This window comes from Quercus lobata, chromosome 9, assembly GCF_001633185.2.
Source record: "Quercus lobata isolate SW786 chromosome 9, ValleyOak3.0 Primary Assembly, whole genome shotgun sequence".
Taxonomy (NCBI): domain Eukaryota; kingdom Viridiplantae; phylum Streptophyta; class Magnoliopsida; order Fagales; family Fagaceae; genus Quercus; species Quercus lobata.
Genome location: NC_044912.1, coordinates 1,475,134 through 1,498,442, shown reverse-complemented (window position 1 = coordinate 1,498,442; position 23,309 = coordinate 1,475,134). Strand labels below are relative to the sequence as shown.

Sequence of the window (23,309 nt, the reverse complement as noted above, 5' to 3'; positions counted from 1 at the left end):
TGTTAATGCAAGAGCAAAACCAAAATTATTTTAGAATTTACATTTTCAAATTTTTGTATTTATCTCATAGGAAATTGAATAATTGTATACTTTTGTTCGGATATGGATTAAATTTGAGATTAGATAGGGATTAGTATGAGTTCAGTTAAGATTAGTTTTCATTAGTTATCTTTTACTATCTCTTTATTTCTTGAGTGCTCTAGCTCTATTAAAGAGCCTAGTTTATTTGTATTAGAAGATAGACCTGATTAATGAAATTCATATCGGATATTTTTCAATAGTTGGGTGTTGATTCATAACACCTTAGGTGTTGATTCCAAGTACCCTAAGTGCTAAGTCTTAAGTTTATCTTTACTTTCCTTGTTACTTTTATTTTTGTCCAGCATCATATGTTCTTTGAAGTTTGGAATTCCTTGTTGAAGTTTGAAATTCCTTGAAAAACTTAATTCGTATATACTACTCTCATAATAATTGCCTAGTGCTAATGGCCTCATTTTAATGGTGACTTTCATGTGAACAAGGTTTGATGTGTGGCACATCAGAAGCTATATTCCTGGTCTAAAGTGGGAAATACAATGACAAAAGAGGGATGGAATACAAACGTGCAAAAGTGGGAAGCCAATTACAAATGCAACCATCAAACATATTAAGAAATGATAGTGTTAAGCGCCTGGTCTAGGTGCATCTCCTTACTCCTCAAGACTCAAAAATTGTTGCATCTACACAAAAGAAATGTGAACGACTCTTGTTTTTATCATTTTGGATAATTTAGAAATTATTATTGATATGAAACACACCAATTCAAACAGAAACACTTGAAACACTCAGACTTTAGCTAGTCCACTACAACAAAGGCATCTACCCTGGCATAAACTCCTTTCTTAGCATGAAAACAGTGTTATATCATCCCAACCCATTTCTACACAGAGACGCGAGTCTTTAGACTAAACTACAGCCCCTATATTGGTGCTAATCATACCCAACATCTTGTTTTTACAAACAAAACAATCACAAACCCAACTACTAGCAAACTTTTAACCAGAGGTCATGAGGGATGAAACAAGGCACAAACCAGTTACAATAGAGAAATCTGTTTAGGATAAAGTTGCAGCCAGTTCCTTTAAACATCAACCTAAACTTGACATCTTTTCTCAAACTCTTCATATGTTTTCCTCTGTTTTGACCGCTCCAAGAATTCTTGAGTTTCTCTAAGATAATAAGGAATTTCTGAGGCTCTTTCCTTTGATACTCCAGCTACCCATGAGTGCCTATTAGGCCCAAGCACGTCCCAAAGCCGAGAAGAGGCATATCATGATGACATCTAGGACACACCTCTGCCCAATCTTTCATCCTGAAGAAAAATGCATCATGATATTAGTCATGCCAAAAACATATGAGCAACACCCAAAAGGATGTGATACATACTACTAAGCATATGCAATTACAGTACAAAATCAGTTTACATGATGTGCAAATAGCAAAATGAAAAAACCATGCAATCAATTAGCACCAGGAAAAGCCTCTGAACAGTTACTAAATTTCAATTTGCATCCCAGATTGAATTTTGCAGAATTTTTATTATTTGTTTTCCATTTAGTGCTACCCTCAATCATGTGTTCATTTTCCGCCTTGTAGTCACATCTCACCATCTTGATTTTAGCCATTACTAGTCTTGTGGAATTATGAATTTTTGCTATATAGATAAGGTGGTAAAAGTATCTCTTGGCAAGCAAGCCCATTTAAAACCTTGAATAAACCCAAGTAGGTTTAACACATCCATCTACATGCTGCATGGCCATGGTTTAAGCATTTTGAAATAGTTGTCAAGAAAAAAATGCAATAAGTAATATTCATCAGCAAACCCTTTACACCATTCTCATTTAACCTAGACGCAAATCCACTACTTTTACCATGGCAAGATAAAAGTCCAAAGCATGGCCAAACTGACTGAAATGCAACTGCACATTATCCATAGTAGCTTCAATTGGAATACATCCTATGAAAAGCCTCTTTCCCCACTTAGCAGCTGAACCCATCAAAGGACAACACAGCCATCAGCAGAAGCAGAACCAACCACCATTTCTGCAGTCATCAACAAGTCCACTTTACCTCCAGAAGATAACACTCAATTCACTGGCATTTGCCCAGTTACATGAGCATGATCTGCAAGAGACACAGTGTCAACAACAATCTGCACACCCCTCACCCCCCAAACAAAAAAAATTGACAGCTTGAGAGCCAATATATTAGCATAATTCTAATTTACAGCAAGGACATCCTTAATGACTGTAAGAAGAACTAATTGATGTCTAGTAAAATGGAGCACCAAATTAGAAAACACAAAGATGCTTGGGATTTTTTTTTTTTTTTTTGATAAGTAAGAATGTTATATAAACGAAAGGCTACTCTATGTATGAAGAACAAAGAGCAAACCCAGAAAATACAAGAAGGAAATAAAGAAAACAAAAAAGAAAACCAATCCACAGATTAATTACAAAGAGAAAGAGAGCTAAAGAAAGAAGGGAGAGAATCACTAGACGTGAGTCCCCAAGCCCGAGACCAATCAAAAAGAGTCCCACTAAAAGAAGCAAGCATCTGATCACCGGAATTATCCAAATCCTCAAAAGTTCGCCAATTCCGTTCTTTCCAAATGCACCAAAAGATGCACAACGGAACTAAATTCCATATCTGAGACAAGTGCTTCCCCAACCAATTCCACCAACCAAAAAGCAAGTCTGGGATCGAACTAGGTACAACCCAAGACAGGCCAAAAGTTATAAAGACAAAGCTCCATAACCGATAAGTCATCTCACAATGAAGAAGTAAGTGATCTACTGTCTCTTCACAATGTTGACACATAATGCACCAATCCACAAAAACCAATCTCCTCAATCTTAGATTATCACCCGTTAGGATCTTATTCCAAGCTACACACCAAACAAAAAAGGAAACTCACCTAGGGGCCTTTACTTTCCATATAGCTTTCCAAGGAAAGACAATTGAAGGAGAATTCCTTAATTTGTTATAATATGACCGAATATCAAAATCCCCATTAAGCTTCAACTTCCATCTCATCCGATCTCCCACATCCATTGGAGGAGTATTAGCTCCCAAAATACGAAGAAAATGCAACCCTTCATCCATCTCCCAATCATTAAATTCTCGAATAAAACGAACATCTCAAATTCTTCTATCCTCTCCACCCCCTGCCTTGAAAAAGAAGTTTCAACAGATACCTCCTTATCAATGGCAATACCATACAACCTTGGGAAAGCCAAGAGAAAAGGTTGACCCCCACACCACCCATCCTGCCAAAACCTCACTCTATTCCCCAACCCAACAACAAAATGACAATTTTTGCTAAATTCCTCCCATCCCATGCGAATGCCTCTCCACAAACCACACCCATAAATTCCCCTACCCAGTTTTGAGGTCCAACCCCCCCATTCTTCCCCATATTTTGAAGCTACCACCCTCCTCCATAACCGATCCTCTTCCTTCCTAAACCGCCACAACCATTTCCCCAAAAAGGCCTTATTGAAAGTAGTAAGTTTCCTTATCCCCAAACCCCATTGGCTATAGGAGCACAAATCTTATCCCATCCTACCAAATGAGTTTTGTTATCACCCCAAAGAAAATCCATTTGCAACTTTTCAATTCTATTAGCCACATGAGTAGGAATTGTGAATAACGATAGAAAATAGGTAGGAAGACTAGAAAGTGTACTCTTGAGTAACATCAATCAACCCCCCTTAGACAAATACAGCTTCTTCCACCCAGCTAATCTCCGCTCAAATTTTTCCAAAATAAGATTCCAAATTGAAGGGGAATTATGTGAAGCCCCCAAAGGCATGCCAAGATAAGACATAGGCAACTTTCCAAATTTGCAGCCCAAAATTTCAACCAGGGCATGCACATCATCAACCTCCCCTATTGGAACCATTTCACTCTTATGCACATTAACCTTCAAACCTGTTACCGCCTGCAAACTAAGTAGCAACAACCGAATATGAAGGATTTGCTCCACATCCGCATCACAAACCATGGGATTTAATTGAAAGTCATAGCATCTATGAATAAAGTTTCTTTGGCTGCTTCATTTACTGAGGTATGTTTAAAAACCCACCAGAGAACCAGAACATTAAGAATGTCAAAAACTATGGTTTGCTAGCATTGAGGTTTGTATAAAGCTTCTCATTCTATCATTTTTCCTTAATTAAAAAACCATTGTTTAAGTTTAAGAAAAATAAATAATACATAAGGGCTCGTATAACTTTTGAAAATATATTTTATAGTGCAGGTTGAGATACAGAGAACAGTACAAATCATGCACATTAGATCCATCAACACAATTCCAAATTGGCACATTGTCCCATAAAAATTTCTGTGGACACCAGCATTGTACCCAATCCCACACAGATCATATATACAAGCAGTATGCTTCTCTCATATGTTACTTCCTTGACCATTTAAATGATGTGAAGTGCTGGCAATCACATATTCTAATTTATTTTTCTTCTCTCTATGCCAATCTAATTCAACTATAACCTACAAACAACAATCCTCACGAACCTCATAAGTTTTAAATGTTTATGACGTTTATCCAAAAGAATAGAAAGCATATACATATGGCAATGTCAATCTATCTATTTCTGAAGTAAGGTTGCACATTTTGCAATAAAATTCCCCATGTTTATAAATTTCTTAAACTTCAAATCTTAGATAATCAACATCCACATCCCACCAATAACTAATCATTAAGCCAGAATGCCAGTGTCAATTTGACTGGCCAAAACTATATATGATCTAAAATCAAATTATGATGTCCTTAACAGAAGTGCACAAATCTAAAATCATATCAAAAAATAAATGACAGATCATGTAGGACAGATCTAAGTTTGGAAAATTTGATTTACAAGGAAATTTAAAACGAATAAATATTTTTGAAAAATGAGGCAGTGTTAATGTGGGTAAAAGGGATGGAAAAGTAATTTCTCACCAAATCACAAAGAAAAGTAGAAATAATTGAGATCTTTTATATAAATTTATGACAAAAGGAAGAGCACAGAAGTAATGAAGGCAGCAGTGTGAGAAGTGGAATGTTATTCTAAAACTTGTTTTCCCTCATCTTTAAGAATGGGATCAAGGGGTTGTGTCAGTCTCTCAAGGTCAAATTCCTCTTTAGAGATTTTAGTTCTACTAGGTCTTGCCTCATAATTACAATTTTGCTTTTTTTTTTTGGCTATTGTCAATCATCAATTGACGAATGAGATCCCAATTATTAGATAAAGAGGTCACGCAATGCCTTATTATTTGCTTAAACTCTACATATCACCATGTTGTTAGAAGAGTAAGCCTACGCTTCTACACAATCAAGGTTGTGACTAATTTCTAGCAATTGAATCCTCAATGCTAGAAATTGATGCTTATGTATTTTCTAATTGTCCAGCCTTATTTGATTTTGTAAATATTTTTCAAGGAGTAATGAGCTCATAGTATAATCTTGATTGAAATTATTAAATACCAAACTTCCTTCCAAGGTGAAATTGAACCACTTAAAATCAGAAAGCCCCTAATTAAAATCTAGAATCACAATAAGAAATTGCATACATAAGCACTAACAACCAATAGCACAACCCCCTTCTCATCGCCTGAAGACCTTCCACCTTAGCCAAGCCAAGGAGCACACAACTTCATTACCGTGCAATGTACCAGCCATATAAACTAGGAAAATTGCCTCAAACTTAAATACAGCTCAAAACTGAACATCAAATTACAAAACCAACATGGTAAATAGTAGCTTACCTACTAAACCAGAGCCAAGAGCCACCGTAGGGGTAAAAAGATGCATATCTTCTTCTTGGGCTTCCTTATCAAGTGACTCAACTTGCGTATAAGCAGTACAGCAATGTAGGTCTTCCCACAAACTGTCCCCAAATAAACAATTATATTCTCCTCCAAAGGTTTCTGGCATTGCTCCAACTGGTACCATCAGAAAACATATATACAAAACAACATAACCTACAATAAGTTATACTTTCTTAGTAAAAAAAAAAATGCATTTTATGTTAAGGAAAGAAATTTCTAGCAAAGCCAAACACAACTGGCTTGCTGGAGCTGTGCTTATGTGTTTTGAAAACAAAACCATAAGAAAGAATAAACCCTAGAATTTTGTCACTCGTCCAGTTTCTATGAAAAATATAGGATAAGTAAACAAAATTTATATGTTTCAAAAGAAACCCAAAAAGTTGAGAACTCAAGAACTAAGCCCAGCACCACTATTTCAGCCCATTTTAGTTGAGCTTTATGATTCCCAAAAACTAAAACATCAAAACGAGATAAAATTCAAAGCTTTTTATCATTTCTACATTAATTTTCCTCAAGTTTCCTTGCAGCCAAACAGAGAAATAGTCACAAACAAAAAAATGTTTAGATGAATATATATACATACATATGCTTTCAGGTGATCTTTGTGGGACCTTTTTTGATCTTTTGAGTTTCTGAAACCTGTTCCACTCCATCATTATCATCAGCCTCAACCCCAGAGACACACAAAGACCGTGTAGTGGTGGTAGTAGCACCAAAACCGTACTACTGGCAATAGGACGATCATCTCTGCTGTCAAGCATTCCATGGTCAATTTATCTGATCTTGGTTTCTGAATGACAAATTAGACGATGAGAAGTTTCTAATTCCAAATTGTTAAGAATCATGTCTGGATGCACTAGTAGACTAAAAAAAGTTGCATAGTTAACAAGTAAAACTAAATAAATAAAATAAAAGTTTGAGCTAAGTACATCGATAAAGATGATTCTGATCAGTAATAACACAATTAAAGAATAAAGGATAAACTATAATTTCATTCAATATATTCAACTTAGGCATTCGACCATTACTTTAGTCATATGGATTTGTATGTGTACTGAAATGGACCGAATAGACCAAGGTGGACCAAATAGGGCCAATGTGGACCTAATTGAACTAAAGTAGACCAAAATGCTACACTGATGTGGCTCAACAAGAGCGTAAAAGTAATAAATGATACGCTTCAATTTTTAGATATTATATATAATTGTATCAAATAATTATTTTCATCTAATAACACATGAATAATTGAACACCATCAAGAATCATCTACCAAATAAATCTTAATTAAATTAGTAAATCTACTTAATATTATATATATGATCATAACATCACTCATAAAAAATTTTAAGTGTATTGAAGGAAAAGCCATGTCTAGAATCCACTTAGGTCCAATTCTCTAGTTTCTATACAGAGCAAACCACCTCTGGTGGACATTGGAGAAATAGATAGAACTATTAGGGCCAAGGGGCATTTATACAATGCTAATGGGTCCAATTATAACCAGTGTCACAACAGATGCATCCATGATATCCTGTCAACATATCATACATGTCGGAACTATGTAATGGGACACTTATGTTGTATGTAGAATCAAGCAGAAGGTAGTATTTCCCATTGTATCATTTGAAACTTAAAAATAAAAATGAGGAAATGATAATAAGCTTCTTACACTCATCTATCACCCAAGTAAACATGCTCAAGAGCTACTAATTTTTAGACTTCCCTTCTCACCTTAATAAGGTAATAAGGCATGGCATGGTCCTCCTTCCCTATCATTGACCGTAGCAGACAATGGCCTTATACTAATCATTCAGTCAATTAAACCTTTGCAGCTTAATGTAAGATAAAATAAACATTTCAACTCCAAGAATCCATTGCTTTTTGTGGAAACTAATCAATCCGTTGTAGTCAACAATCTTTGAATTCATCTGCAAGAAAAATTCTGAAACCACCTATTATTTGGAAAATGTTTTTATTGGACAAAGAAATGATTTTATTATTTTCCTTAACTTCTAAATCTTATTCTGGTTTGTGATTATTCATCTTGAGCAGAAGCAGTAGCTGTACCTAGATTGATGGGTGTCTCCCTTCAAAAAGCCAGTTCGCTATGTAAAAAATGTGATGTTAACTAGTACCAGATGTTAACAATACCGTAAGTGCTAATCTGCTTTTCTACAGCCATTCAGAGACATGCCGCACGTGCTTTCATCCATTGGCTTGTTATGAGATACATATTATCCTCTTGGGGTAAACACTTCTAGTGGGGGTACAAAGGGATGTTCTGTATTCATTTTGAAGAAGTTGCACAGACAGTTGAGACCAACTATATTTTGAATGCAGTTTGTCAAAAAGATTGTGGAGTGAAGTTATGAACAGATTCTTCATAGACTCTCCCGAAACAAATTGAAACAAGATTGTTGAATGGGGGTTGGAAAGTTTAAAAGGAAAGAGTCTTAAAGCTTCCTTGTGTAAGTTAGTCCTTATGTAAGTTAGCATGGCAGGTGTTATATACCATGTTGAGGAAAGAAAAAGACCACAAGACGTAATGAAGAACAAAACAAATTTTGATTTCAAATTAAAGACAAGACACTTCTGCATAGACACACACCACACTTTGGTTACACAATAGACATACACATCAACTTTTTCCTTTTACACTTTTCCAAAACTAAATTCATATAATGCACACACCAACTCACTCGCACTTGCTCTGCACAACGGACACATGCAATTTACTTTACCACACTCACTCTTGTAAGGACATATACACTCACACTAGGAATTGGTGCTTACACTTCACACAGCAAATAAGCATCATCACTTCCTATTTATACTTGGTTCAAGTCAGTTAAGTCACCGACTTTGATATTTCTAGCCCAGTAACAGTATACTGCTTTCTCTAAGCTTCTAGACATCCTAAAATTGTGGCTGGACTTTAATTGTGCAAGAGAGTCTTGTAGAAAGAAAATTCCAGAGAGAGAGCAAGAGAGAAATTTCTAGAGAGAGAGAGAGGTGGTGTTTGATTTTTCACATACCATTTATGGAGTCATAGAAATGCCAGAATTCGTGGAAGGAATACTTAAAGCGAGGAGCAGTTGAAGAAATGCAAGATTGGTGTAAGGATGGCAGCCAGGGGGAATTTCATAGACTCTAGCATGAATATGTCTCTATGTGAAAGTTGGAATATTCCACTATCATTTCTCAAAATGAAGCCAGGGAATCCTGTGCAGTCATGCTAAATTGTTTCCTGCTACATCTATAATTTTTATGCTAGGTGCTGTTGTGATTGTATTTGGTGTCCTAGTAAGAGTCAATATTGCATTCGGAAAATCCAGAAAGTGTTTCTTTAAAAAGAGTTTTGCTCTGCTTCAAATATGCCTATATCATGTCTAGTTGTTCTGTTGTTGCTATTGTTATGCTGCATATGGCTTTATACTGAGTGTTTTCTTAATAATATTTTTCATTCATCCAAAAACAAAAAAAAACTAGGCCCAAGTTCATGTAGGTATGCAACCTTGGAAAATTTGATCGATAGGAAAGCTAAATATAGGAAATACACAAGTTTGGTATAAATTTCTGCTCACTGTTGAAGTATTCATCCACAGAAATTTTGAAAAAATCCAAATAAGGCAGTACTGATGTGATGTGTGAGTTGAAGTTACACCATGGGGAAGTAATATTTAATCAAATCACAAAGAAAAGAGGAAATAAAAGAGGTATTTGAAATAAATCTATGACAGAAAACTGGGGGGTGGATGCATACCAGTAGCTAAAAAGGAAAAGCTCAAAAGTAATGAAGGCAGCAATGCAAGAGGATATTGTACATCTTGTTTTCCCTCATCCTTAAGCATGGAATCAACGTGTAATCTGAGTCTTTTAGGCTAAACTTCTTCAACATAGCTTCTAAATCTACAGGGTCTTGCTTCACAAACAATTTTGCTTATATCTTTCTCCATTATCAACCGTCAATTGACAAATGAGACCCCAATTATCAGATAAAGAAGTCATGTAACAGTGAAAAAGCACACACTTCTGCACATTCAAGCTTTGGCAGTTGCTAGCAATAGAAGCTTCCATGCAATTGTATTGATTCAACCAATCTGGACGTGATCCACACAATATATAGGACTGCCACATCAAAGCAACTAGATGGAATCACTTGACATCAGTTTCCAAATGACAAATAAAACAATGAGAAGTTTCTTATTTAGAATTGACAAAGATGGTAGTTGGATGATCGTAGTCTGATAAAGAAGTGCATTAAAAATATGATTTTGACTAGCAATAACCAAACAAATGATATAATTGATAGCATAGTATCCATATACTACAAATATTCTAAAGAAAGAAATTAATATTATAGCTTTGCTCTTTTTCTTTTGATAGGTAATAACAAATTTATTGATAATAGAAGTACAATGGATTTACGATAGTAAACTCACTGCACTGAAAAAAATACAAACCAATCAAAAAGAAAGGTTAACAGAATTAAGAAAATTAAACAAAGAATGACAATGTGTAAACCCCCAAATACGGGACCACTCAAACAAAGTCCTAAGCAGCAAAGACTTCACACAATCTACAAGTCTCTCAGTTTCCTCAAAAGTTCGGGCATTGCGTTCCTTCCAAATTAACCACATAAGACACGCTGGAACCATATTCCACACATTTGAAGTGTGACTCCCCAACCAATTCCACCATGCAGAGAGGAGAAAAACAACGTTCTTCGGCATCACCCACTGAACCCCAAACAAACGAAGGACTTCACTCCACAAGGTATGAGCATACTTACAATGGATCAATAAGTGATCCACAGTTTCCTCTTCACATCAACAAAGGCAGCACCAATTAACAAGAGGTAAATCCTTCTTAACAAGGTTGTTTATAGTAAGAATCCCACCCCTAGCAGCTGTCCATAAAAAGACAGCCACCCTTTTAGGGACCTTAACACACCAAATGCTCTTCTAAGAAAAAGACACCGACGGGGCTGCTAGCAATGAGAAATAGAAAGAGCGCACATCAAAAACACCACTACGGTTCAATTGCCATATCATGGTGTCATCACCCCCTCTAGGTAGCTTGGATGAGATATGCGCAAAAAAATCATAAAAGATCCCTGTCTCCCAATCCTTAAAAGCACGACGGAAACGTAAGTTCTGGCTTCTACCACCCCCATCTGGTGCATAGTCAACCATATCAGAAATCATAGCTGACTTATCCATAGCAATAGCAAACATAGCCGGATATAAATCCTTCAGGGCAGTAGGGCTACTCCAAGGGTCATACCAAAATCTGATACGAAAACCCTTACCTGCTGCATACAACACATGACCAAAAAAGCTCTCAACAGAGCTAACTTGTCATATAGACACATGCACATCAAGAGTTCTAGACAAAATTTCGTCCTTAAATCAAATTATTAAAATAAAAACAGAAAATAATGATATTTTGTAAATTTGTTATATTGGGACCCAGAAAAACAAGTCAAAACTCAAAAACCTAATTCAACTATTTCAGGCCTAATTCAAGGACAAACTCAGCACAAAATACAAATACCAAAAAGGAAAATTTCCACAGCTTTCCAATCAACCAAACAATGGGTGGTGTGGTGTGAAGTCAAAATAAAAAAAGAGAAAAGAAGGGTCCTTTAAGTTTTAAAATAGTTGTCCTACTTCTAAATGATAAATTAGTTGCATTAGTTCTATTGTACACAACAAGAAAGCTTTGCAAATAATTTTATCTACTTTGCTGCAATTTAACTTCACTTGGAAACAGAGGCCCAAATTTTCTTCATTCCATTTGATTTTACAACACTAGAGTACCATTGCATTCTCCTATGGAAAGTTGTAGTAAATACTATAAAAAGAGAGCAATAACAAAGAGTTCCGAATATACCATCCAACACAATTGAACAAAAATGACTACCATACAATCAGTTCCACATGCTTTTTCATCAGCCAGCAACATGACAGTTTCTCCTTTTCAACAAAGCCCAAATAAAATACTTCTTCATATCCAGTATGAGGTAGCTGGTAGAAATGAGAAAGCAGATTACCAAACTAAAATGAACCTTGTCATAGAATAAAAAGAAAAGAAATTCAACGAATTTTAAAAAAGAAAGAAAGAAATATGCAGCTACCAACAAGCTCCGTAAGAGGGAGAAAAGATATAGACTTACAAAAAGTCAAAGACAAGAAAGCTGATCAGCCAATTTCATCAAAGCTACCAATTTCACTGGGATTTCTCTTCCTCGCAATCAGAGTCACCTTGTTCTTGTGTGCTTGAATTCCCAAGCCAATTTCCCAAACGTGGAATTAATCTTTCAATCAGATTAGGGAGCCTTATCCTCTTTGGGTGTGGTTCGTCTTCATCATTAGAGGTAGCTTCTCCACTAGGTCCAGCCCCTTCCCCAACAGAGTCATCACGGCTTCGCTTAATTTTGGTATCTTTTTCTGAATCCTCAAAACCATCCCCATCATAAGAAGTGATGATGCAGCTGCTAGGCCCAGCCTTAGTTTGGTTTATTAGCTCTTCAATGTCTCGCTCGGATACCAGATGGGCCCCGCATTTCGTAACCTCCAATCCTAGACCCAAGGTTTCAAATTTAACTTCAATCTGGCTGAATCCGTCAGCGTCGACTTTATTCAGTATTTCTTTCCAGCATGCAAGGCGTGTAGAGGAAAAATATTGCAGCCAAAGCTGATATGATTCAACCTTATCAAATTCCTTGGAAAAAATATGGCCAATTCCAGCTTCTCCATTAACAGTACACCAAAGATGTCCTTCATCATGCTTGCCGAATACAAAGACAGCACACACAGCGATTCCCATCAATTTGTTAAGGAATAAATCTGAGGACACTTGCAGATTCACTGAACCCCCCACATTTTGGTGGCTAAACCATTTCGGAATTTCACTCCCAGCAATCATGAGAGAGTAATCAGTAGCATCTTGCTGACCCTAAAACATACAATTCATGATGCTTAGAACGTCACATGTGAGAGAGAGGGAGAGAGGGAGAGAGAGACAGACCTGGGTATTAATGATACAACGTCTTAGCATTGTTGAAAACAGGTCACCGGAGTCTTGATTCTTGATCAATTTATTGCAACCGAGAAGATAAAATTTTGGCCAAAAATTGGATTCTGGTCTTAATGATAATGTTTCCATTGAGGTACACTTTGTTGCATCAATCCACTTAATATTTAATGGAAGCTTGGGCAACATTCGAAGATGAGTGCATCTACCAATATAAAGATATCTTAGATTAGATAGTTGAATGACACTTTCAGGAAGGCAAACAAAATTATTTCCCCCTAGATTTAAACTTTCTAAAGATGACAAGCACCCAAGAACATTAGAAATTGTTTGAATATTGCAATAACTTAGATTAAGTTCGGTCAAAGAGCATAAGCCTATTAAAGAATGCTCTAGCGTGCCCATGGGATTTGGACTTCTTCTAGGTTGCATTAAAGGAAACCTCGTGAGCTTATTAAATGATTTAGATGATGGTCCCACGCATCCGGCGAGAGATGGTACTTTGAGATTTTTTAAGTGAACAACGGATGAAGGTAGGCCCATTATAGCAGTTCCACTCAAGTCTAACACCTCCAAACCTTCGATTTTCCCCAAATTTTTTGGCAATTCATCAAGTTTTGAGCAGCCAGATAAATTGAGAGTTTTAAGAGACATCAAACTACAAATTGCAATAGGGAGACTTGAAAGGTTTTTGCAATCTCTTAGATCCAATTCTATAAGGCCAGTGGAGTGTATCACTAATAATGATAGATCTTTTATAGCAGTCTCACTCAAACAAAGTTTCCACAAACGTGGCATATTTTCCACAATATATGGAAATTTCTTCAGTTTTGAACAACCACGAAGATCAAAAAATTCAAGAGCTTCCAAGTTGATCTTGTGAGGAAGACTATTGAGGCACCTACAACCACTCATATCTAATAGAATAAGTTGTTTGAGATTTCCAAGAGATGGATGAACGTTAGACAGTCTTGTACAACCATTAAGAATCAACTGCTTAAGATTTGGGGCTCCACTAAGGTCTGGGATCTCAATCAAGTTTTGAGAATCACTAAGGTCAATGAGTTTTAACTCATTTAAAATCTGTTATAAACCAAGAAATAATTAGACGAACTCATGCCTTAATGAAAATGAAGGAAAAACACAATTGTATAAGTGAAAATCTTACCATAATTCCTTTCCATAGTTGTTTGATGTCACTGTTATGCATTCTTAGTTCAACAAGTTTGTTTGGTTGGAAACTAGTTGGCATGGATTTTGAAGGATATCCATGCCAATCTATTATGCGTAACTCGTTAGAAAGATAATTGAGACCTTGTGGAAGTTGGATAGGACCTCCAATGAGGTCTTCTGGAGGATGCACATAACCAATTTTAAGAAATCTCAAAATTTTCATCTTTGTGAAGGCTTCAGCACTCAAGCGTTCCTTTGCTTCAATAGGCATGTTTAGCATTATGCCTTTAACTACCTCTGTTCCCTAGTAACCAAAAACAATGAAATTAGAAAAAGTATTAGAAGAATTTGAAAGAAAATATATACTTTTCTAAATTCAAGTTTAAATTTGTCAACTTACAGCATTACTTGTCAATACATGTAAGACATCCTTATAACTCCATAACCTACTACGTTTACCAGGCTCTTCAGGGGATTCACGACGAACAATGTCTCGACCCATTTCTTTAAGCAAATCATGCATCCAAAGAGCTCCATTTGAAGTAATGGTTATAAGAGATTTGTCCTTAAGAACATCAATATCGTAGGTACAGTGACCTAAACTTTCTAGAGTATCTCTTATGCGATAGTAGGCCATGTCTTTAAAGAGAAATGCAATATCTAAAAACAAATCTCTTTGTGTATCATCAAGCCCAACAACACTCATTTCAAGTACATCCATAATGACTCTATTAGGTTTTGCTTCTAATTTATCTCGAGCACTTCTCCATGCATCAGGTGTTTTACCAAACAATGAAGAACCTAAAACTCTAAGAGCTAAAGGAAGGCCGTTAGCGTAACTCACAAAATTTATAGACAAATCCACATAATTTTCTTCAGGATGAGGTTTCTTAAAAGCCTTCAAACTAAAAAGCCGCATTGCTTCATCATCATTCAACCCCTCAGCTGTATATATATCAATCACCCCATCCCAAGAAGTGTTCAACAAGTGTCTATCTCTACTTGTTACAATGATTATACTCTCTGGACCAAACCAATCATTCCCAGCTAATGCTTTCAGTTGTTTATCCTCATTCACATCATCAAGAACAATAAGAACCTTCTTATTGCAGAGTCTATTCCTTAGAATTTTCTTTCCCTCTTCAACATCTGAAATATTGTTTTCTGCTCCCATGAGGATCTTAGAAAGAAGATTGTTCTGTAAAGAAACTAGACTTCCACTTTCAGACTCTTCTCTAACATTAGCAATAAAACTACTAGCTTCAAAGTTACGAAAAATTCTATTATAAATTTCTCGGGCAAGAGTTGTTTTACCGATTCCACCCATACCACAAATCCCAACTAAGCGGACACAATTCAACCTTTCACCCAAGCATAAATCCAACATTTCCTTCACACGGGAGTTCATTCCAACAAGGTGCTCGGAAACAAATGGGACTTCAGGATCCAACTCACTACTTATTCTTTGAATGATTTTTTTGATAACTTCTGATTCAGAACTGCAAAGAATATAGCAGAACAACAATTTCGATGAGGCAGAGCTAGAGACACATTAATTTAGAGACAAAATATTCAGCAAACATACAATCTGAGCTTCGTTCAGTAAAAAAAGGGGGAACTCTACAAGTGTATAGTATGCACGTGGAACAAACAATATATGCATGCGATGTTGTTCAACCAAAGTCCAATTCGAGCTTATAATTTCCTAGATTTGTCATATACAGGGAGGGCTAAGTAAAAGAAAGATGTCATATGGCAAAGTAAAGAAAGTAACGATAAGAAAATTCAGGAATTAAAATAAAAATAAAAATAAAAACCATCATTCGAAAAGAAAAGAAATTCTTACTTATCCTTTAGATGCCATCCAGAGAGATTGGCAACTTTGGTCAAGGCTGCTCTCCAAGTCTTCACATCTTTGAATCGATTTTCATGTTTTGCAAAAGCTTCCGCGAAAGACCCTCTCTGATTCCTGACATCACTAGGATCCACATAGTGGAACACAGGAAGGATTGTCAGCTTCTTCTTGTCCATGCACTCAACGATCTTTGCTAGTTCGATCAAACACCAACGCGACGAAGCGTATTGTTTGGATAGAACGACAACAGCGATTTTCGATTCATCTATTGCTCTCAGGAGCCCTGAGTTAATCTCTGTTCCTTGCCCGAGCCTCTCATCGTCCCTAAATGTTGATATGCCTACTTGTTCCAACCTATCGTATAGATGGTCTGTGAAATTGTTGCGGGTGTCGGTGCCCCTGAAACTGAGAAACACGTCGTATTCGTATTTGCATCCAGGAGTAGAAGAAGGAGGAATAGATGAGGAGGAGGAGGAGGCGTTTTCTATGGCCAGAAAATCCATTGGAAATATGCTAGAGCTATGTATTAAAATATATTAAAATAGTTTTTTTGAAGAGTGTAACACACAAAAGAAATTATAAATAAAGGAAGAAGAAAGCAAATTTGAGTTGGATTTTAATTTCAAGAAGCGGAAAAGAAAAAAGGAGATGGCTTGAAAAGCGAGTTCACAGATTTTTTACGAAACTGCAGAGAAAACTGAAAAGCCCCCAAATTTTCTTTTGAATAAACGCTGGCTGAGTTACAATAAAAACGAGTGGTGTTGGTGTTTGGAAGTGACAGAATGCGTGAGAGGGACAGGCATTTATACATCAATAATTAATAAAGTGATCTCCGCGTAGTCGTAGTCAATTACTTATTTTCGCAAAGTTGTAATAAGTAAGGCTCGTTTGGTATCTCAATTAGAACACATTTTTGAGTATTTCAAATAATATTATATATACTTTTTTACTTATACATGTATAAAAACACTCAAACAACATCACTCAAATTTCTCTGTCAAACACCCCACCCCTCGTTCTCTTCTAAGCTCTTTAGTCAAAGCAGCGTATGTGTAAAGTTAGAAATTTGGTATCCCTGTCCTCGCCTCTACCACCGAGAAACCATCTTAGCAATGCAGTGGGAAATCACGAGGAAGCCCTTGCAAAACATATCTCAAAATTTGTACTATCATTTTATTTTTTTGGAAAAAATTTGTACTAACATTTAAAATATATATGCCAACTGAATTTTGTCACACCATTATAAATTTTACTACTATATAAGTTTATTAATTAGAAGAAAAAAATTTAGAAATATTATTCTTGTAATTTTTTGCTCTGTTCATAACTTTGTTCTTCTTTTAAATAAACTTTGACCATCACAATTTTAGAATGTAATAATGTGTTAGATTATTGATAATGTTAAAATTAAATTTACTCTCTTTTTTTTAAATAAAAATATATAACATCATAAGATTTAAAAAATTTCTAAGAAATCTAGAAGATTTTAATGGTAAAAGAGAGTAATTTTAAATAAGGCTATAAGTGAACTTAGCAAAATGCAAGTCAAGCATTCAAGCTAAAGTGTCCCTCTCCCTTCCCATCTTCTCATTAAAAAAAAAAAAAAAAAAGGCCTTGACTTCTTGAGTTTTATGCAATTTCCCTCTGAGTTAAAGAGCGTACGTGTAAAGTTGAAGTGGGTGTCTTCTTTTTCAACAACAACAACGAAGAATTATTGTAGCAATGAATTTGGAAGGCCTTGCAAACATATCTTAAAATCTCAGTAACAATTATTCTAAAATATTCCGATTGGATTTTGTTACCAGTAAGGGAAAGTGTGAAACTATTGTGAATTATTGGTGTGTCGGTGAGTTTGTTGCTCTTTTAAATAAGCATTTACCATCACAATATTAGAATTTGATAGTATGTTAAATAATTACAATAATGTGTTAAAATCCACTCTATAAATTTAAAATAGATTGATAAGATTTTTAAAATTTCACGGCTATCTAAGAAAGCTAAAAAAAAAAAAATCAATAGTAAAAAGGAGTTATAAAGGAGCAAATTGGAGTATAAATAAGTATTTATTTCCTCAAATTTGTAGCCATGATGGTATGAGAAGCAAGTATAGTTACGTTGAAATAATAAATGCGCATTTTTTTATATATAAATAAATAGTTTCACTAAGTGCACGTTTGGTTTAAGATTAAAAATTAAAATTATTTTATTATTTAGTTTATTTTTACTATTATTTATGAGTGTCACTGTATTTTTTAGCACTATTTATAAGTCCCACTATACTATTTTAACTAACTTTTACCTTTATCTATAATACCTTTACTACGGACACCCACTTCATCTTTATTGACACATACAATGGGAATTACCTTTCTTTCTCTTTTGATGGATAAGAAGAGAATTACTTGGAAGTTAATTAGAAAATTAAATAAAAACCCATATATTTCTATTATTCTAAGTCTTATTTTACCGGGAAGATACCTGGAAGATGGGAGACCACTTGCAAACTTATTGATTGATGTTGAAAAAAATGAATACTTGACACATGAATGTTGTACCCTCTGTCTCACTTTTTTATTTTGGTTAGTCAAGGCAGAAATCACCTAGAAATTATGTCTATTCGTTACCTTTTGAATTTGAGCTAAAGGTCATCATGTGCACTTTATTTAGGACAGTTGTCTCTGGGCTCTGCCCAATACTTTCCTACAAACCGGCTTCGAAATCACATTTTGTCATCTCTTTCTTAAAAAAAAAAAATTAAAAAAAAAAAAACTCTTAATAGTTTCATGTTTGGATTTTAGAATTGTTGGTTTGATTTGATTTTATTCGATCTTCACAAAATATTTCTTAATGAGATGACAGTTGTGAATGGTAGTTGATACGTTAATAATTAGTTCACAACCAAGATTGTTAACACCTTGTAATATTTCTAATATAGATATTCAAAATTCAAATTTTTACTTCTCAACTATTTAATTATATATTAAAAAAAGGGTGAGTTCATATAAAAATCAATAAAACCTATTAACTCAATTTTATGTTCTTGCTATTGATTGATTTTCCATGTATTTTGTACTTCTGTCAGTTAATTTGTATTTAATTGAGAAGTCAAGTATTGGAGTTGAAGTTGCTGCATTGAGCATATTGGATGAGTGAATTTGGTGTGTCATGCGCAATGTCAAGCAAAGTGCAAGTTTTGAAAATCTGTTACTTGCAATCTCGCCTGACACTCAATTGAGCAAGATTGTTAGAACCTAATAGAATTTTAGTTACACACTTCCCTGTTGTACCCATCCAATTAACTCTTATATAGCCTTCTCAACCCACGAAATGCAATACTTGATTCTCATATTGAAGTGTGAGAGAGCTACCCTTTACCCTAGAGCAAAAATCTATATTGTCTCTCTACCTTTAACCTCTCCAATTTTATCAACAAAAATAAAAACTCTCCAATTACCAAATCCATAGTGAGGAGATTCAAAACCTTACACACATAGAATGAAAACATTGATCAAACTTATAATTTTTGATTTTGATACCATAATAAATTATTAATTGTGCCAAAAGATTAAACTGTTATAAAACAATTAATGTAATCATTTAATTATAATTCTAATAGGTGACTCAACTTGCAAAACCAAAAACTAACAAGGAAAAAGGATTGGTGTAATTAGTTGGGAGCAAGAGCGCAAAGCTCAAAGGACAAAGTTTAGCTACGGCTACAACCTTACTCAATATCTTTTTTTTTATACGAATTTTAACAAATTCACCATTGAATTACATTTTCATTTTATATCCTCCATGCTTGAAAAAATTTTAGAAAATTAAAGAATAATAGCTATGTCATCAATAAATTATTTAAATTACAAGTTTTTGTAGCTTAAAATTATGTATAAAATATAAACGTATAGATCATACAGTAAATAATATCCAATTGACACAAAATTTGACATGTGTATTAAGAGTATAAAGAATGTGCAATTCAACGATTAGATTTTCAAAATACCTTACTCAATATCTTTTTTTTTATACGAATTTTAACAAATTCACCATTGAATTACATTTTCATTTTATATCCTCCATGCTTGCAAAAATTTTAGAAAACTAAAGAATAATAGCTATGTTATCAATAAATTATTTAAATTACAAGTTTTTGTAGCTTAAAATTATGCATAAAATATAAACGTATAGATCATACAGTAAATAATATCCGATTGACACAAAATTTGACATGTGTATTAAGAGTATAAAAAACTTGCAATTCAACGATTAGATTTTCAAAATATGTTTCAATGTTTATTTTATTGAGTAAGGTTGTAGCCTAAGATTACAACCAATTTTGTAACTAAACTTTATTCAAGCACAAATGCAATTTCATTTATATAGTTTGGAGGGTTTGTAAGTGCGATGTATTGCACAACTATTCTAGTTAGTGCATTAGTTGGTGCTATAGTCTCCGGAGAGTTTTGAGTTTTTTTTTTTTTCTCTACAAACACTTCGTGGTGTTTGGGTTCTTGTGTTTGCTATTGGGATTTGCTTTTATGATTGTGTATCCATGCATTGGCTAATCATATTAAAAATTGGACTTAATTTTTTAATTAGGTTTAAATTGATATAAGCCATAAATTAGGGTCTAAAGTGTAAAATTTCACTATTTAAAAATAACAATTAAATATAAAAATTACATGAAGAGATGAAAAAAAATCAAAGGAAAAAAGTGAGACAGAGGATTCATTTTTAGGTCTAATTCGATATGTCAACATAAAGAATTTTTAGAAGCCTAGAAGTAAAAGCAATGTTTATTTTACATAATATCAATGTTGTAAGTGATTTTTGAGTAGTGATGACTAAACAAAGGAAAAAAGTGAGATAGAGATAGAGGATTCATCTATACTATCTATAAAAGGATTCCTCTCTTTGGACTGTATTTTTATGTTTTTCAGAAATACCTCATAAACTTTATGTTTAATAGAAACAAAACTTGAGGATAACTTGATAAAAATAAATCTTTAACTCCACGTAAAATGCTTACAAAATATAACACTCTCCTATTAATCCATGTTTTCAAAAAAATCTTATCCAAAAATTAAAATAAAATAAAAAATAAAAAAAATAAAAACTTCTTAGTCCACTTTGATATTTCCCTCAAGACCACATTCCAACTTTTTTTTTTTTTTTTTTACCTTGTCAAGACTCATCAGTTTCTTTTATTTATTTATTTTTGAATTTCTAGTTTCCTTAATTCCTAATCTTACGTACACTGGACCAAAAAAAAAAAAAAAAAAAGTCTCACGTACACTAGACCAAAAAAAAAAAAAAGAGAGCCTCATCACACACACAAACACGTGTAATGAGGCTAGTTTTCTATACTACTATTTAAGAGCTTCCCCTGTTTATGGTCTTCTTTTTTTGGCTTAAAAATGGTCATGCATCCCTATATTTAAGTAAAAACAAAACTAAAGAGCAATTCGATAAAAATGCAACTCTAACTCCCACTAAAACATAGGGCTACTCTCCTATTGATTTTCAGATTACTTTATCCACTTATAAATTAGATTCTTAAAATAAAAATTATATATATAAAATAAAAGTACAATTTTTTTTGTTACAAAATAAATGTGTAATATTTGTTCATTTTTTGAAGCTAGTTCATGACACTTTTAGTTGTATTAGTAGTTCTAAATGTGTAATATTAATAAGAAAATGTGTAAACTTAAATTTAAATAAATGAAAAATTATGATATATTAAAAAAAAAAAAAAAATCGTCACACGTGAAAAAAGGATAAATTATTGAAATATATGGATTCTACTACAGATCCTACTTCAAACTTCAAAAAGTAGTTTTGAGTCAGAGTAGCGTATGTGCAGTGCAAATAAAATATAAGTTTTCTGCTTAATGAGCACTTAGGTGGTCATCAACCAAAGCTACCCATCTGTGATTCTGTATGGACAAATTTCACCAAAACTGAGCAACCTTAATTAAGGCTTCTTCTAACAAAAATTGAGAGAATCAACTATAAGAAAAAAGTCTCGCATAAACCAATTATAAAAGTATCCTTAAATAACAAGTCAATCATAGAGAAAAATCACACACAAGAAATATTGTTCGCAGTAACTTCATCACCATTACATTTTCCAATTTACCAAACTGACCCATGGACTGCCTCAATCCTTCACTATTAATATGATCTCAAAGAATACCCAGAATCTGAAAAAAGAAAAAAAAAAGAAAAAAAAAAGCGTTCAAGTAACACCAACAAAATGAGCATGTCCTAGTGTTAGAAATTTACATACCACTACTAATTAATGTTTGAGTGTTTATTCTTCTTCTAACTGTTTGAAACTGCAATCAAATATTAACACTTAAAATTGGAACAAAGCAAGGAACAAACTAAATAGTCTAATCAGATTTGGTCACATTTTAGATAGAATGAATTCACTTGTATGAAGAATGATGACTTGCAAGTTGCAAGTAATGTAGTTGTGGGAACCAGGTATGAGGCTGTTGGGCCTTAACTCACTTGGGCTCACAATTTATTTATAGTGGGTTTGAGGATTTCCTACTCTGAGTCGTTCTCGACAGAGAGACTCAAAGCCACACTCAGTTTCTGCTTATCACTTGACTGTTTTCTCTCTATTTTTCTGAACCCTTTCTTCCTCCCAAACTTCTGCTATTTATAGCTAAGGTTAGTGGTGAGATTACGATTTCAGCCTCTATTAGTGCTATTGAAGGTCCAATATTATCTGATTTAAGTGGATATTTAGGTAAGAGTGGGGTGCAACAATTATGGTATTGGAACTTGGTTCCAGCTTAGTCAATAGTGCTCGGTAATACAGTTTACTGAGCATATCATGATTTTCCCGGACACAGTTAATACGCTTGTTCGGGAAAGCTTATGCCGAGCGCTTATTAGAATTCAAGGCCCAAAATTAGTTTTTACGCTAAGGCAAATCCAAGAAGGGCTTAGGGCAATGGGGCTATTCCCGTTGGGCCTGGGCCCAAGGGCCTATATGGGTCTTGGGATCTCGGTGCCGTACATTAGCCCCCCCTTAATTCATACCCAATTGCCGGGAAGAATCAAGGAGCTGGCTGAGCCTTTTGACCTCGGAGATTTTTATGGCCTGGGAATCGTGGTTATGGTTCCTCATTAATCTCATCTCAAAAGACGCGCCGTTTCGCGGCGCCAGGTACAGTTGTCATTATTGCCTGACACTTCGTGAACCGGAGCGGCGCGCGTACTGGTTACGTTTGCCATCCGCAGAGCCGTTCGTAAATCGTGCCCATTTATTGCTTGATTAAACGTTTCTTTGCCCCCCCTTTTTGACTCTATAAATAGTTCCCCACAGAACATTCTCTCATTTTTCCTCCACCTCTGA

The 23,309-nt window shown here is 34.6% G+C and overlaps 1 protein-coding gene across 10 annotated transcripts; it reads right to left on the bottom strand.

Annotated features, from left to right (window-relative positions):
• Positions 1-733: 733 nt before the first annotated feature.
• Positions 734-16,713, bottom strand: LOC115959452 (TMV resistance protein N-like). 10 transcript variants are annotated; one of them, XM_031077852.1, is made up of 12 exons: positions 15,926-16,713; positions 14,480-15,578; positions 14,075-14,383; positions 12,901-13,989; positions 12,047-12,828; positions 11,764-11,897; positions 9,632-10,013; positions 7,600-7,810; positions 6,452-6,658; positions 5,806-5,982; positions 1,911-2,163; positions 734-1,351 (listed from the first exon to the last, which is right to left on the bottom strand). In XM_031077852.1, exons 1-5 carry the CDS (start codon positions 16,435-16,437, stop codon positions 12,100-12,102), a joined length of 3,738 nt encoding a protein of 1,245 aa, XP_030933712.1. In that variant the 5' UTR covers positions 16,438-16,713; the 3' UTR covers positions 734-1,351; positions 1,911-2,163; positions 5,806-5,982; positions 6,452-6,658; positions 7,600-7,810; positions 9,632-10,013; positions 11,764-11,897; positions 12,047-12,099. The 10 variants fall into 10 exon arrangements, with proteins under 10 accessions (XP_030933712.1, XP_030933720.1, XP_030933710.1 ...); XM_031077860.1 differs by having other exon boundaries at positions 5,806-6,021; positions 7,600-7,796; XM_031077850.1 differs by having other exon boundaries at positions 7,600-7,796.
• Between the last annotated feature and the right edge of the window lie 6,596 nt (positions 16,714-23,309).

Bases quoted from the DNA above. Each gene is read 5' to 3' on its own strand.
- LOC115959452 (XM_031077852.1), bottom strand. From the start codon at position 16,437: ATGGATTTTCTGGCCATAGAAAACGCCTCCTCCTCCTCCTCATCTATT. The intron at 15,579-15,925 runs GTAAGAATTTCT...TATTCTTTGCAG, and splicing joins GGATGGCATCTAAAGGATAA to TTCTGAATCAGAAGTTATCA. The intron at 12,829-12,900 runs GTCTGTCTCTCT...TGTATGTTTTAG, and splicing joins GTTGTATCATTAATACCCAG to GGTCAGCAAGATGCTACTGA.